The sequence below is a fragment of the Lepisma saccharinum genome, chromosome 1 (assembly GCF_977018435.1).
Source record: "Lepisma saccharinum chromosome 1, izLepSacc3.1, whole genome shotgun sequence".
In the NCBI taxonomy this organism is placed as follows: Eukaryota; Metazoa; Arthropoda; class Insecta; order Zygentoma; family Lepismatidae; genus Lepisma; species Lepisma saccharinum.
This window is the reverse complement of record NC_139229.1, coordinates 8,024,308-8,038,774: the sequence shown is the minus strand read 5'-3', so window position 1 is coordinate 8,038,774 and position 14,467 is coordinate 8,024,308. Positions and strand designations below refer to the sequence as shown.

The 14,467-nt window shown below is 40.0% G+C and overlaps 1 protein-coding gene across 1 annotated transcript in view; it reads right to left on the bottom strand.

Annotated features, from left to right (window-relative positions):
* Window positions 1-1,783: 1,783 nt before the first annotated feature.
* Window positions 1,784-14,467, bottom strand: part of LOC145992109 (hemolymph lipopolysaccharide-binding protein-like) — a 29,429-nt gene continuing 16,745 nt past the window's right edge. Inside the window, exons 3-4 of the mRNA XM_083128392.1 lie at window positions 3,416-3,682; window positions 1,784-1,947 (exon numbers count right to left, since the gene is read on the bottom strand). Coding sequence (XP_082984518.1) covers window positions 1,784-1,947; window positions 3,416-3,682 — 431 coding nt within the window. The remainder of the gene's footprint in view (window positions 1,948-3,415; window positions 3,683-14,467) is intronic.

Sequence of the window (14,467 nt, the reverse complement as noted above, 5' to 3'; positions counted from 1 at the left end):
TCTGAAGGGGTGCACAGTGTAGATAAGAATTTTCTCTTTGAGTCCCATGATAAATGACATGTAATTTCCCTCTGAAAAAACATAGTGCAGGTTATGCTGGCAGATAAAATCTCCCAGGCATACAGAAAGAAGACAATTACTTTTTGATGATGAATAATATGTTATTTCTCTCTGAAAAGACGCAGTGTAGATTATATCTGCTGGCATACAGAAAGAAGGCAATTACTCTTTGATGATGAATAATATGTTATTTCTCTCTGAAAAGACGCAGTATAGATTATATCTGTTGGCATAAAAAAAATATAATTTTCCCGGGCAAGCATAATTTATTACTGGCCAAAACATGGGATTGATCAAAAGATTAGAAGAACATGCAAGCAATTAATTATGTTTGCTTGACCTCTATTCTATTGTATTGATCAGAGAGTTTTGCTTCATAAAAATATAACAGCAGTTAATATGATTTTATACCCAGACAACAGCTATTAACTGGGCTCTGTTGTATAACACTTTTACCAGGTTTTCAGATCTGGGAGTTGTATATCAACTAGCAGTAATTATTCTCAAAATCTCACGTATGGAAATATTATTTTGCCACATGTATTTCAATCTATCAGGACTCGAACCCAGAACCCCTTGTTTATCAATTAAACTTAAACTGGAAGTAAATATGTGTGTATATGGGTGGGTGTGTATATGTATGTGTGTGTATATAGCTTTTTGGCTTAATTTCAGGTGTGGCCAAAAAAATATCAATTTTTGACAAGTTTATGGACAAAAATCTGGCTGATGCAACTTTTGTAAGTATAGGCAAATCAATCTGAGGGGACTCTTCCTTTCACAAAAAATTCCCGAGGGCATTTTTACAAAAATCTTGGATTAGGCAGGGTTCCACAATTGAGCAAAAAGCTCATATGCTCATGTTGAGCTAGTTTTAAGTATAGCCAAACCTGCTTGAGGAGGGCTCTTCCTTTCCTGAGTTTATAATAGTATCAATACAACTACTCACCCCCTTCCCATTCAAAATTCTGAAGTTGAATTCAAGATGGCGGACATCAAGATGGCCGCCGACCACGCGGGTGGCGTCAATGTGGTTCCCCCTTGGCCTGGTAACGATTGGTCATCACCATTTCCACGTTGCGCGCTGCAGTGGCCTTGTACCGAGGGTGTTAAGTGACTTTTTGAGCCATAACTTTGTGGTATTGTTAACTGTGCAACAATTAAAGTTAGGTGAAAACAAATGTCACAGTTGTTTTTCTGGTGAGATTCTAGCCCATTTTGATATGTCGTACGACCCCCTTCCCATTTAAATTTCTGAAGTTGATTTCAAGATGGCGGACATCAAGATGGCCGCCGACCATGCGGGTGCCGTCAATGTGGTTCCTCCTTGGCCAGGCAACGATTGGTCATCGCCATTTTCACGTTCCATGCCGCAGTGGCCTTGTACTGGGGGTGTTAAGTAACTTATTGAGCCACCCTGTATAATTTTCAAAACAAAATGGATCTAAATTGAACAGTGCATGATGCCAAGTAGATCACATGTCACCAGGAGTAACAATTTTACCTTCTTCATGCCATCGCAGTCCATGAGGTATTGCCAGATTAGATTGTGGACTACGTTACGCTAGTAGAACGTTACTTTATTCAATTTGGACAACAGAAACTTCGTCGCATTACATAATCGTCAGGCCGTATATATCAGTTTCAACTTTCGAATATATTTATTATTTTCCCAATTTTATTCTTAGAATACAGGAAATATTCCTATGCCATGGAGAAAATATTAATTAAATGATGTTTCACAAATAAATGGTAGCTTGTAGCTGCATGGCACATCATTTAGGAGTCCATTCGGCAAGAGGGCGCAACAGTCCTCATCTCCATTGAAACTGTTTGGTTCCCCATCGTTCCAGTCATAGAAATACCCATTTGTTAGTAATTCGTCACCTGCAAAAAGGGGTAAAAACATAACCTTTTTTAGTATATACATATATGCATCTTATATACCAAATTCACTCTCCGAAAGGAAACGGAAATTCTTGAGAATTTCAACCTTTTCTATTATTTCCCAAATTCAGAATTTCTAAAAAACAAATCGTCCCTACTCTCATTTGAGAATATATTATATTGCCAAAATTGTGCATTATTTTCAGCATTAACTCGAAACTGGATAAGGCATGGATGTACACTCGCCTCAATTAGTACTCCGGTAGTTTGTTTCTTTATACAGTTTATTTGCAGAAGATACAATTCAATCTACAAGTGTATCAATATACGCTGTATAAAACACAACTTATTACTAACTTCGTCGACCCTGTACCATTGTGTTTGCTCATCCGCTTATTCCATCATTTCATCACTCATCCTTGCCATCATGGTCATCCCAGGAAGTAGGGAAGTGACTTAGCAAAGACAAAAATAGATACAGAACATATTTCATATTGGAAAGAGGGTTAAGTGACGCCCTAATTACAAGTAAATTTTAAGGGAATTATTTTTTGGTACTGCCAACCAAGATATTATTTGACTCCCTGTACTATTTAAATTATCATATTTGCCGACGTGTAAAACACCTATTTAACTTCAAATGTAGATCTAAAAAACATGGTGCGTCTTGTACGACGATACTCACTTTTCGATTATTTTCATTTCTGGAAATTCTCTCTCTTCTGATTTAGACGATTTCTCTCTTGTTTTCTTGTGGTGTGTGACAAAGTATATGAAAATGTATTCTTTCCTTCTTAGTTACATTAGGTAACTTGGTAGCGTCGCAGCCTTGTAATCAAGGGGTCCCGGGTTCAATACCCGGTGGAGGCACAAGTGGTTCGGATTCCACTTTAAACTGTAGGTCCAGTCCCGATTAGCCTTACTGTGCATAAAGTGGACTTAAAACACCAACTCAAACTCAAACATTAGGTAACTTATTTGTTGAAAGTAGACGTACATATTACTTTATATTTGAAATAATGTAAATTAATTATAAATTCAATTATAAAAGCCATTTCCCCCCAAAAAAAATTGTGTACGAAAAATGGGGTACGTCTTATACGCCGGCAAATACGATTCTTGATAAATCCCACTGTACGTACCTCCCTAGCAGAGTACAATATGTGTTTAAAAAGTAACTTTAGATTAATTCCATGCATTTTAGTGAAGTTGCTTTCATAGTTTGTGCAATTTGTTACCCCGTGTGTGTATGTGTGTAACTTGCATTTTAGAAAAACAGGTGAGCATAAGAAGCTCATTTTTCTTGCTTCATGTCATTCCTTCTAATGTTTTTCTGGGCTCTTCAGCACGCAATTGCTCGAAATCTTTTCTTCCGCTCAAACGTTGACGTCCATTGTTCATATATAAAATAATTAATTCATTAGACATTAAGAAAATACAAGAGACATTGTATAGAAAAGTTTCTTACCGTTTATTGTAACGAAAACTCCTTCCTCAACTATGTCATTGCAGCCGACAAAGAACTCCGAATGAGGAGATTGCTGTCCCGTTACGTTTTCATATTCCTGATGAATGTACCTGAGAATAGCAGCCTCCGCATAGGTCTCTATGATAGCCAAATGGGCTCCTTCCGTGATGCATATTGCAAGAGCATCATTGTAAGTCACTTCTTCAGTATGGTGCTTGTACACTCCGATGCCTCTGGGTAGGTCGTACACTCCAGAAGCTCTTGGATCTATAAAATCGTCAATCGTTTGTTATTATTATAAGCATTATTATTATTATTATTATTATTATTAGGCGAAATAAAGTTGCAATTGTTTACAAACTTTAATAACTTTGAAAATATTTTCATTGAGTCTTCTATTCATTTTGATGGACTTACAGCAGAAATTTGTAAACTAGCTGAAAGAAATACTTGATTTTGAATTTTATCCATGCAATACATTTGAAAATATCTATTAAAAACTATTCTGTTTTTCAAAGTCAAGCCTTGATTAAATTCCTTAGGATGAAGTGATTTGAGTTAAAACCAGCCCGACTACGAAGTGGGTATTGTTTCATTTCTTTTCTTCTAATCACGTACGTAAACTGAACATAGGAAGATATTGAGAAATGCAGACACACGCCCATGTGTACATAAATGTAACTACGATTTACTACTGTGTACGCCAATGATCTCGAAAGAGACAAAGTTGCAGAATCCAAGATGGCGACGGTACGGAAGAAGCAGGCTGGACGCTCCGTGATTTACATTGCGTTACTGTGGTTTGTGACTCTTATAATCATCTATCTTGTATTCGTACGATTTACAAAATGTAAGTTGGTGAATTACGAGACGGAAAAGATCGATATTTGCAATTGGAAGTGCTCCTTTTTTTATTTTCGTGCCACTTGCAGAGTGTGACGTCAGACGTTATGTTCTCTCGGGCAAACTGGATAAGCCGAAAAGCAGCAGGCTCTTTGGCAGTGTACACTCGTTGTGTTTTGTTATTGATGCTTGCTGGGATGTGCAACTATACCCCGGCCCCACTCAAGCCCATGGAAATAAAACTGATTGTCTAAATATGTCCTATCAAAACACAAGAAGCATAAACAACAGCTTCCTTAAGGATTTTAATTTGACCTTTTATGACGACGTGACGTACGACATAATTTGTGTAACCGAGACGTGGCTAGAAGCATCAGTGCGCGACAGTGAAATTCTTGGTAAATTTTACGATGTGTTCAGAAGGGACAGGACGTGTACAAGGAATGTGCAAATTACTGTGGCGTTGTGATAACTGCTGTATCGGCGGAATTGGGAGCAAGACGGTTAACCTCTGTCGAAACCGACATGGAAATGGTGTGGACGGAAATACAACTAAAAACAAGTAAGAAACTATTCCTAGGGAACGTGCATATACCACCCCCTCCTTCCCTCCAGGATTTGGATAATCTCCATCGCTCATTGTTTCTTGTGCAATCGTGTATGAAAAATGGTGATATACTAATTTTAGTTGGCGACTTCAACTTTACTACAATAAAGTGGCAAATAAATGCTGAGCATGGTCAGTTAACCCCGATATGCACGAAGGAATACAATATCAACAAGAGTTTTCTGAATTTTGTAGAAATTGTTTCTTTACAATTCAATAACTAATATCATTGATTGATTGATTGATTGATTTGTTGTTTTAAGTCCACTTTATGCACAGTAAGGCTAATCGGGACTGGGCCTACAGTTTAAAGTGGGATCCGAACCACTATGTGCCTCCACCGGGAATCGAACCCGGTACCCCTTGATTTCAAGGCTACGACGCTACCACTGCGCCATCGGAGAGGCCACAACTAATGTCATTAGGAACATAAAATCTTACCCACATTATGTATAACCAATGACAATAATAAATTAAATAAAACTGAAAGAGAAACATGTCATTTTTTGTACAACTTTTCTATTCGTACACTTAATAATATAAAAGAAAAAAGTATATTCAGAGCAAATTGACTGACGGTTCTAATACTTTGATGCGTATCCTTTGGCTTTAATTACTGCTTGACACCTGTTCTTCATAGAATTAACCAGTTTCCGACATGTTTCAGAGCATATTTTATTCCACTCGGCTTGCACAACAGTTTTCAACTCTTGTTTAGACTTGACGCTTGCTTTATGGACTCGCCTCTTCAAAATTGCCCATAAACGCTCAATGGGATTTAAGTCTGGACTTTGAGCTGGTGTTTGTAGTAGTTTGGGCACATTCCAAATTAGCCAATTCATGTTAACTCGCGCCTTATGCTTACTGTCATTGTCTTGTTGGAATTTGTAGATAGGCGGCATGTCCATTTTTGGGCACTCTGCTTTACATTGTTCGTCAATATGTCCAAATAGACATATGCATCCATGATATCATCAATAAACTGGATGGTACCAACACCTTTGGACGACATACAGCCCCAAATCATTAATGACCCACCACCGTGTTTAACTGTTGGAACTGTGTTAATGTGATCATTGTCTTTATTTGATTTTCTCCAGACCCTATTTATCCCATCTGACCCGTATATATTAATCTTGGACTCGTCTGACCATATAACACTATCCCAAAATTCCTGGTCCTTGTGGATGTGCTCTTTCGCGAATGAAAGTCTAATCCTGCGATTCACCTTATTTACATACGGCCTCTTTCGTGGTTTTCTGCCATGATATCCATGCTTCCACAAGCCACGTCGGACAGTTTGATCGGACATCATCTTGCCAGCAACATTTTCTACTAACGGTCGTAACTGAGGAACACTTAGTCGAGGGTTTTCTCGCACTCTTTTTAAAATAAAGCTTTCATCACGTTTATTCAACCGTCTCTCTTTTGGTTTTCTCGGCACATTCTGTGTTGAACCTTCCTCTCTAAATTTGTTTACTATGTATTGAACTGTGGAGTGTGATTTATTGACTGTTTGTCCACTTTTTCTTAACGAATAACCTCTAAGGGCCAAATTTATAATAACATCAGATCGGAACTAAGTTCATTCACCTTACCGATTTCGAACACGCTGATAGATAGACGATAGGCCTACAACAATACCTACGCCAGCATTCCGCTTGACGGGGGGCGCGCCTGAATGTTCAAACTTGTTACGAAGTTGCAAACTGCACGAAATCGCCCGAATAGCGGTGGCGCTGTATGCGAGGAAGATTGAAACTCTTGCCTGTACGAATAACAATGTTGCATGAAACAGCGTGTTTTTATCTTCTCACACAAATTATATGCTCTGTTTATACACTTTGAACATACATTTTTATTCCCATTTGTTGGTGCAACCTTCATTAACATTAATAACCAGGTACATATGAAAATGATTATATCTACTAGTAGATATGACATTTTGTCCTCCGAAATTCTATGTGTACGAATAACAATGTTACATACTCTATATACGTACTCAAACTGTTGTATTGAACGGTTTTTCATCTTCTAAAAGGGAGGTGCCATCTGGAGTGACCCAAGGTTCCAACTTAGGCCCATACTTGTTTTTATAATTTGTAAACGATGCTAAGGTCTTAATGTACGCAGATGACGTAAAGTTGTATCACCAGATCCGGTCAGTAGACGACTGCATAAAACTGCAAGACGATTTGAACAATTTTGCCGAGTGGTGTACACAAACAGGAATGGTCCTGAACGTAGATAAATGCCAGATTGTATATTTTAGTAATAAAAAAGAGTTGTCTCTTACGACTATAGTATAGACAATAAAATAGTTCAACGAACAAACAATGCCATAGATTAAGGCGTCACGTTTACTTCTGACCTAACATTTAATTGTCATTATCAAGCGATCATAAAAAGAAGTCTGAAGCTTGCAGGTTTTATCAGGAGAAACTTTTTGCATAAATTTTCAGTCTGAACGGTAAATAGGATATACATCTCACTAATTCGCCCGATGTTAGAATATTGCAGTTCAATCTGGAATCCTCAGCATATGACTTGGGAGGACGCAGTGGAAAAGGTACAAATGCAATGGTCAAATGGTTGTGTTTTAAAAGCGATATTGATTATCATAATAGAAATTATGTAACTTTATGTAACCATTTTGGTATCAATACCTTGAAAGACAGAAGAGTTTTTAATAATCTAATGTTTTTACGTAAATTAGTAAGGCAAGATTGGCTATGTTCTGAGCTGTTAGAGACAATAAACTTCCATGTAACACCTTTTAGAGCTAGGAACAGAACACCTCTCTACACGCCATTCTCAAGGTTAAACATACACAAAAAATCGCCAATAATAAGCGTTCGGGAATCGTTTAATGAATTAGGTATCCTTAGTGTATGATTTGGATATATTTTTTGGTTCATGTTATGCTATCAGGCGCAAAATTTTGTAAAATATTTATTTTATCGGATTTGTAAAAGAGTTTTAACTGTATTTATATGTTGTCACACTATCATATATCTTAACATTATTTATGTATTAACATTAACATTATTAACATTTGTGTATTTTGTTAAAATTGCATTGTTAAAATTATATTTGTGCACATTATGTTCAGCATAAATGGGACTTCGGTCCTGTGATGGACTAATAAAGAAATTAAATGAGAAATGAAACAAATTATAAAGATTTGTCATTACTTCGTGCATGAAAAAACTGTACAGGAGCAGGAGAGTCTGACTTTTTTAAACGAAGTCTACCCAGGGCTGGGTTAAGACGAAATTGGGCCTGATGCTTGAAATCTTTGGTAAACAATAAACACAACGACGTTATAGTTACGTCACAGCGCAAAGAATAATGTTAACTGTACAATAAGTAACGCTGTGTCTATGCGTCCGAAATTGGGGGTCCAAATTTCATTCTAAGATTTACTATCAGGTTAATATAGCAAAAGAAAACTATTCAGCTTTCGGAAAATTCTCGTCTGTTTTCATCTGGGCCTATTTCAGGAATGGGCCTAATCAGAGGCGTGGCGTGCATGTAGCCGCTGTTACCGCAGGTAACACCAAAATATAAAGAATTGAAGAACCCGTCTTAAAATATTATTACGTACATAAACTGGTAATATTGTCGTAAAGTAAACATTGCAAACTGACATTTTTTCTGACACCGGCAAAAGCGAAGAGGAGGACTGATCCGGTACCCTCCACAGGCAACATGAGGAAAGGGCCCTGAACCCACGCAAGGAAGACTTTCTGTCGCGGCAAAGACTGTTACGGCGAGAGGAGGAGGCAGGTTAATGGCATGACTGTTTAGCCGGCGCAGTTGCCGGTGATACTTACCGGAAACATACCAGTGTTGCCATATTCAATTGACAGAAAAGAGCTAAGTCGCCTAATCGGGTCTATCTTACTGTGAAGGTGTCCAGTCACACTGGGAAACGATGGCGCAGTGGTAGCGTCGCCGCCTTATAATCAAGGGATTTCGGGTTCGATACCCGGTGGAGGCACAAGTGGTTCGGATCCAACTTTAAACTGTCCCGATTCGCATTACTGTTCATGAAGTGGACTTAAATCGCCAAATCAAAATTTTAAAAAATCAAATCACACTGGGGCAAAAGCAAACTACCAAGTGATATTTTGTATTTACACTAAATATCAGCGAATATGAAAGTCCTCTTTGTCCTTCTTCGACATCATGGGCGAGAAGGAGAGGAGAGGGATGGGTATGGTCAAGGGGTCCGCTGTCCTTCTAAAAATGTCAACCTAAAATTCTATATTTCACACATATAATATTATTTCGGTTACAGGAATTTGTGATAATTGTTGATAATACTGATTGAGATTGACATACGTTGTCGCAGGAATGCAATAATTTCGGATTGAAGCAATGTTTTTGAGGTGGTAGAACTGTTTTTGGGTGAAAACAATACTTACAAGCATAATTTCCAGATTGTTATCTTAGCACGCTCTGAAGTGTCAGGTGTCGCAGGTTCGAATCCTCAGCAAGAAATGGTTATTTCAATGTTCGTTGTTATTATTTTACTTACATAATTATAAAAATTAATAATTACATACACAAAGAAATAATAATTTTATTTCAATAATTCACCATGCATCCTCGTCGTCACGATTATCCTATAAAGCGAAAGCGTTAAAAAGGTAGCAAAGGACGTAAAATATACGAAATAGTAGTAGTGTCAGAAATGAGATTTCAGTGGATTTAGCGAAACATGGGAGTGGGAGTAGTTAGGAAACAGATGAAGACTACATCTACTCTACATACGTCTTATTTGAAACGAAAAGTTTCGCGATTTGGGCAAATCTGGTTTCAAAAGAACTAAGATGGCAACATTAGTAGAACTGGACTTCTTGCAGGTTCCGAAGGAAATATTGGGGAAGGGCCGATGCTGAGAGGGGAGGGGGCAAGGAGGGTGCTTCACGTGTTACAAAAGTAAACAACGGTTTGTGGGAGGGACTGTGGAGTGGGAGTTTTGTGACTGGTGTCTTTCGTCTTTATGTTGTTTTCGGGCATTGTCAATTAATTAATGAAGCTTGCTCCGAGTTCCGACGTGGCGGGTTCATCCTATCCGGACAGTGTGTGTAATCGTGCGATAGAAGATATTTTGAAGCAATCTTTCGGTTCGTTATTTTGCAGAAAAAAATCGAAATTGTGGCGAAAGGTAGGCCAAAGCCTATTTTGAACGATTTAAAAACCAAGTCGTCTGCTGGATATGACCGACATTTCAATGTTTCGTGGTATAACGACTATCCGTGGTTATGTGGATGTGTGCAGTTGTCGAAACTCTTTTGTTAGCCATGTACTCTACTTTCGGGTGAAAAAAAAAGTGTCGAATTCAGATGTGGATAACATGGACCATGACCATGACGCATCCAAAATTTCAAATTCACATGAAAAACTTCTCTTTATGACAGAATCATAGAAGTTTTTTGATTTGATTTGATTGATTTTTCTTCGCTTGTGCCACTTTTGGCTAATTTGCGAAGATGGGGATGAGTGATGATATGATGAAATTGATGAATAGACATCACAAACGCCCATGCCCAAGCTAGGTTTTGAACCCGGGATCCCAGCATCATATAACTATTTTCAAAGTCGGATTGATCTGCTCTATAAGTAGCCTTCGATGTTTCTGTAAGTATCAAATTACGTATTATTGTGTCAACAACCAATGTTTGCGATTTCACTTTAGTCCTTATGTCAACATTTTTTTTTTTCTGATTAATAACTTTACCAAAATCTAGTATTGAATTGCATACGTACCAGATTAATATTATATGAACTACTTGGAAGACATTGGGGGGGGGGGGCATGAGGTGGGGAGGCCCAAGTCTATCTTAAATGTCCTACTGATAACCGGTAACACTTTTAAAAATCCACGCCACGCCACTGGGCCTAATGCTGCAGCATCAATAGCACCCACCTTAATCCGGCCCTGAGTATACCAATGAATCCACCAAAGTAGAGCAATCAAGCCGGTTCTGCAACCGAAAATGGCGCTCGGTGGCGCTCGCCTTAATGGATTTCTCTCGTAAGGCATGAGCGCCATTTTCTCGCAGTGTTGCCAGCTCACCCCAAGAATATTTCACCATGTGATATTTTACAGGCGAAGCTAACCTACAAATGGGAGTTGGCAACATTGGCAACATCAATTGCGGTTTAGTGTTGCCAACTCACGTCAAGAATATTTCACCATGTGATATTTTACAGGCGAAGCTAACTTACAGAGTAGAGTAGGTGGCCGGGTTCGCAAACCGAAAATGGCGCTCGGTGGCGCTCGCAGTGTTGCCAACCCCTTACTCAAAAAAAAATCACCAAGGTTTGTTTTTGGGTCTAACCTAACCTCAAACAAGGAGCTGGCAACACTGCTTGAGGCTTTTCTCGCAGTGTGGCCAACTCACCCCAAGAATATTTCACCATGTGATATTTTACAAGCGAAGCTAACCTACGAATGGGAGTTGGCAACACTGATTAGTGGAGGTGCACGGGTTCTGCAACATCAATTGGCGATCAGTGTTGCCAACTCACCTCAAGAATATTTCACCATGTGATATTTTACAGGCGAAGCTAACCTACGAATGGGAGTTGGCAATACTGATTAGTGTAATCAGCTCAGTTGAGCGCCATCAATTGGCGATCAGTATTGCCAACTCACCCCAAGAATATTTCACCATGTGATATTTTACAAGCAAAAATAACCTACGAATGGGAATTGGCAACACTGACTAGTGGAAGTGCACGGGTTGAGTGCCATCAATTGGCGATTAGTGTTGCCAACTCACCCCAAGAATATTTCACCACATGTTATTTTACAGACGAAGCTAACCTACGAATGGGAGTTGGCAACACTGACTAGTGGAGGTGCACGGGTTGAGTGCCATCAATTGATGTTGCCAGTGTTGCCAACTCACCTCAAGAATATTTCACCATGTGATATTTTACAGGCGAAGCTAACCTACAAATAGAAGTTGACAACACTGGTAACATCAATTGCGATTCAATGTTGCCAACTCACCTCAAGAATATTTCACCATGTGATATTTTACAGGCGAAGCTAACCTACAAATAGAAGTTGGCAACACTGACTAATAGAAGTGGCCAGGGTTGCGTCCGAATCAACAGCAGATGTCACCTAGAGCGCTGTTCCATCTGGGACTCAGCCAATCTCTGTTGTCCGAATTTGCGGTAGACGTGGAGTCGGAGGGAGGCGCGACAGATGCACGCTTGAACTCGCTGTGACGCTGCGCTTGGCAGCCATATTCTAACTTTTACTTTGTACAGACAACATTTACTGATTAGAGGATGTAAAACTCAGTTATATTTTAATATTTTTTCGATAATACTGAATGCAGAAAACGTAAATGATGAAATAGCGTGTTATATTTTTAATGTGAGTAGTTAGGTGGAAATTATTGTCATGTTTGTTTGCGCCCCCAGAGCGCGGTGGGTGAAGTTCGGGCTGACACCTGGCGGGAAAAGTGACAGCCGTACTACAAGGGGACATGCAGATTCGGACGACTTGGACGCGACTTCGAGTGCACGCGAGAGCAACGGGGAAGAACGGGATGGAGCGCTTGCCAATCCGGACACGGCTTTTGTAAACCTCTCTCGGAAACGATGTGCCACACACGCGCGCGCGCCTATCGGTAGATTATGTTTCGCGTATTTATTCGTTGCGCTGACACAGCGTGATGAGTAAATAATGCATTTTCTCACATTCTTGAAGTACGAATGCACTTTATCGTAATCTTCCAAGTCCCGGGGACACTAATGTTTGTATATCGTGACTTTTGTAAACCTCTCTCGGGAACGATGTGCCACACACACACACGTGCACGCGCTGGCGCCTCTTATTATTTCTGTATTATGGCGCAAACACATCTAGAAAAACTACAATTTTGCTCCCTCTCCTCTCTGCGTGTGCTATCAACAATACGTAGGCCTTGGGACGACGAAAGTTACACAACGGTGAGCCTCGTCAGTACACCTACCCCGCAACATCTGGAGCGTGCAAGTACATAAATAGCGGGTCGCTTGGGTGTATACAATTTGTTTTGTTTATATTTTGTTTCAGAGCAAGCGAGATAACCGGAGCATGCAGGCACACAACAGCGAGCTGGGATGGAAGATCGTCAGCATATCCGGAGCGTGCAGGTACATAATAGCGAGCTGCTTGGGCGTTAGCGTGGCTTCGCCGGATGCAATACACACGATGCTTAGGTTACAACAGGTTGTTAACATTAGCTTTGGGGAAGAATATTCTAGAGAAGATTGTCTCAGAACATTTTCATAGTTTCACGCCTCTACTAGAATAGTCGAAAAATATACTAATGGGCAATAAAATCTGAAGAAAATTCGTGTCTAGCAAAAATAAGCTAAATAGAATTACATATGCATACAATATTTATTGTGTTTTTTCTATCTACAATCATATTTTTCTTATATATTTTTTTAATTTTTTTTTATAGAGTTGATTAAAGCATATATTTGAGGAAGGCAACACCACCCATATATAAATAAACATACCCCGAAAAAATGCGCTCCATGAAAAGTTGCCCTGTGTGCGAAAAAACTATATCAAGCGAACATTTTGCAAGACATTGTCGCACCTGCGTGCCAGGCAAGCATTTGGCTGCCACCGAACTGTGTTCCGGATGTAATAAACATATTACAATTGCGTATGCCAAAAAGCATAAGCTTACTTGCCTAAGCAAAAATACATCTGGGGCCCAGCCTTCGACCTCCACCAAGAGGAAGGCGGAAGCAGCCTCCATCAATGCACCACTCGCCAAACGCGTCAAGCCTGCGATAAAAGCAGACCAGTCTGCTTTCCAGCGTTCGTTAGAGGACTTTCCTTTTATTTCGGAGGGCTCATGCGACGTGCGTAGCTTTTTAGAGAACGTGCAAGCGCAAATTATTTCCGTCCTCGGCGATGCGCTTGCAACGCACTCCACTAAATTCTACGCATCGCTACGTTGTCGGTACAAGAAGCCGTCTGATGAAATTTACAGCTTCTGCCACAACACCAAGGCGAAGACGTTGCATCTGGCGGATGTCGACAACCTCGAGGATATTTACAACAAGTTTGTCGAGGAGCTGGTGGCAAAGCAAGAAGAACATCAAGCCAAGGGCTCGGGGGGTTCGCTGTGTGGTGAGCCTCACGAACTGCGCGTCAAACTTTGCAAGTTTGTACCTCTCTCCGCCTCCAGCTACGTCCGCTTACCAGAAGCGATTGAGGATAAAAAGGCCGTCCTGAACATTCAAAACAGTGACGCCAAGTGCTTTCTCTGGTCGGTGCTTGCAGCGTTGCACCCTGTCGACCGGAAAAAACAACCACACCGAGTTAACCACTACCTACCCTACGAGCCAGAGCTGGAAGATGCGATGGTTGGGATCGACTACCCGGTGGCGCTTTCGAATATTCGTAAGTTCGAGGCCCGTACACACAACCCTCGGTTGGCCATCAACGTTTATGGCCTCACCGACGAAAATGTGGTGTACCCTATCCGGGTGAGCGATGTAGACGATGATGGTGTGCTGGAAATTCATCTTCTGCTCATCAAGGATGAAACTCGCCATCACTACAC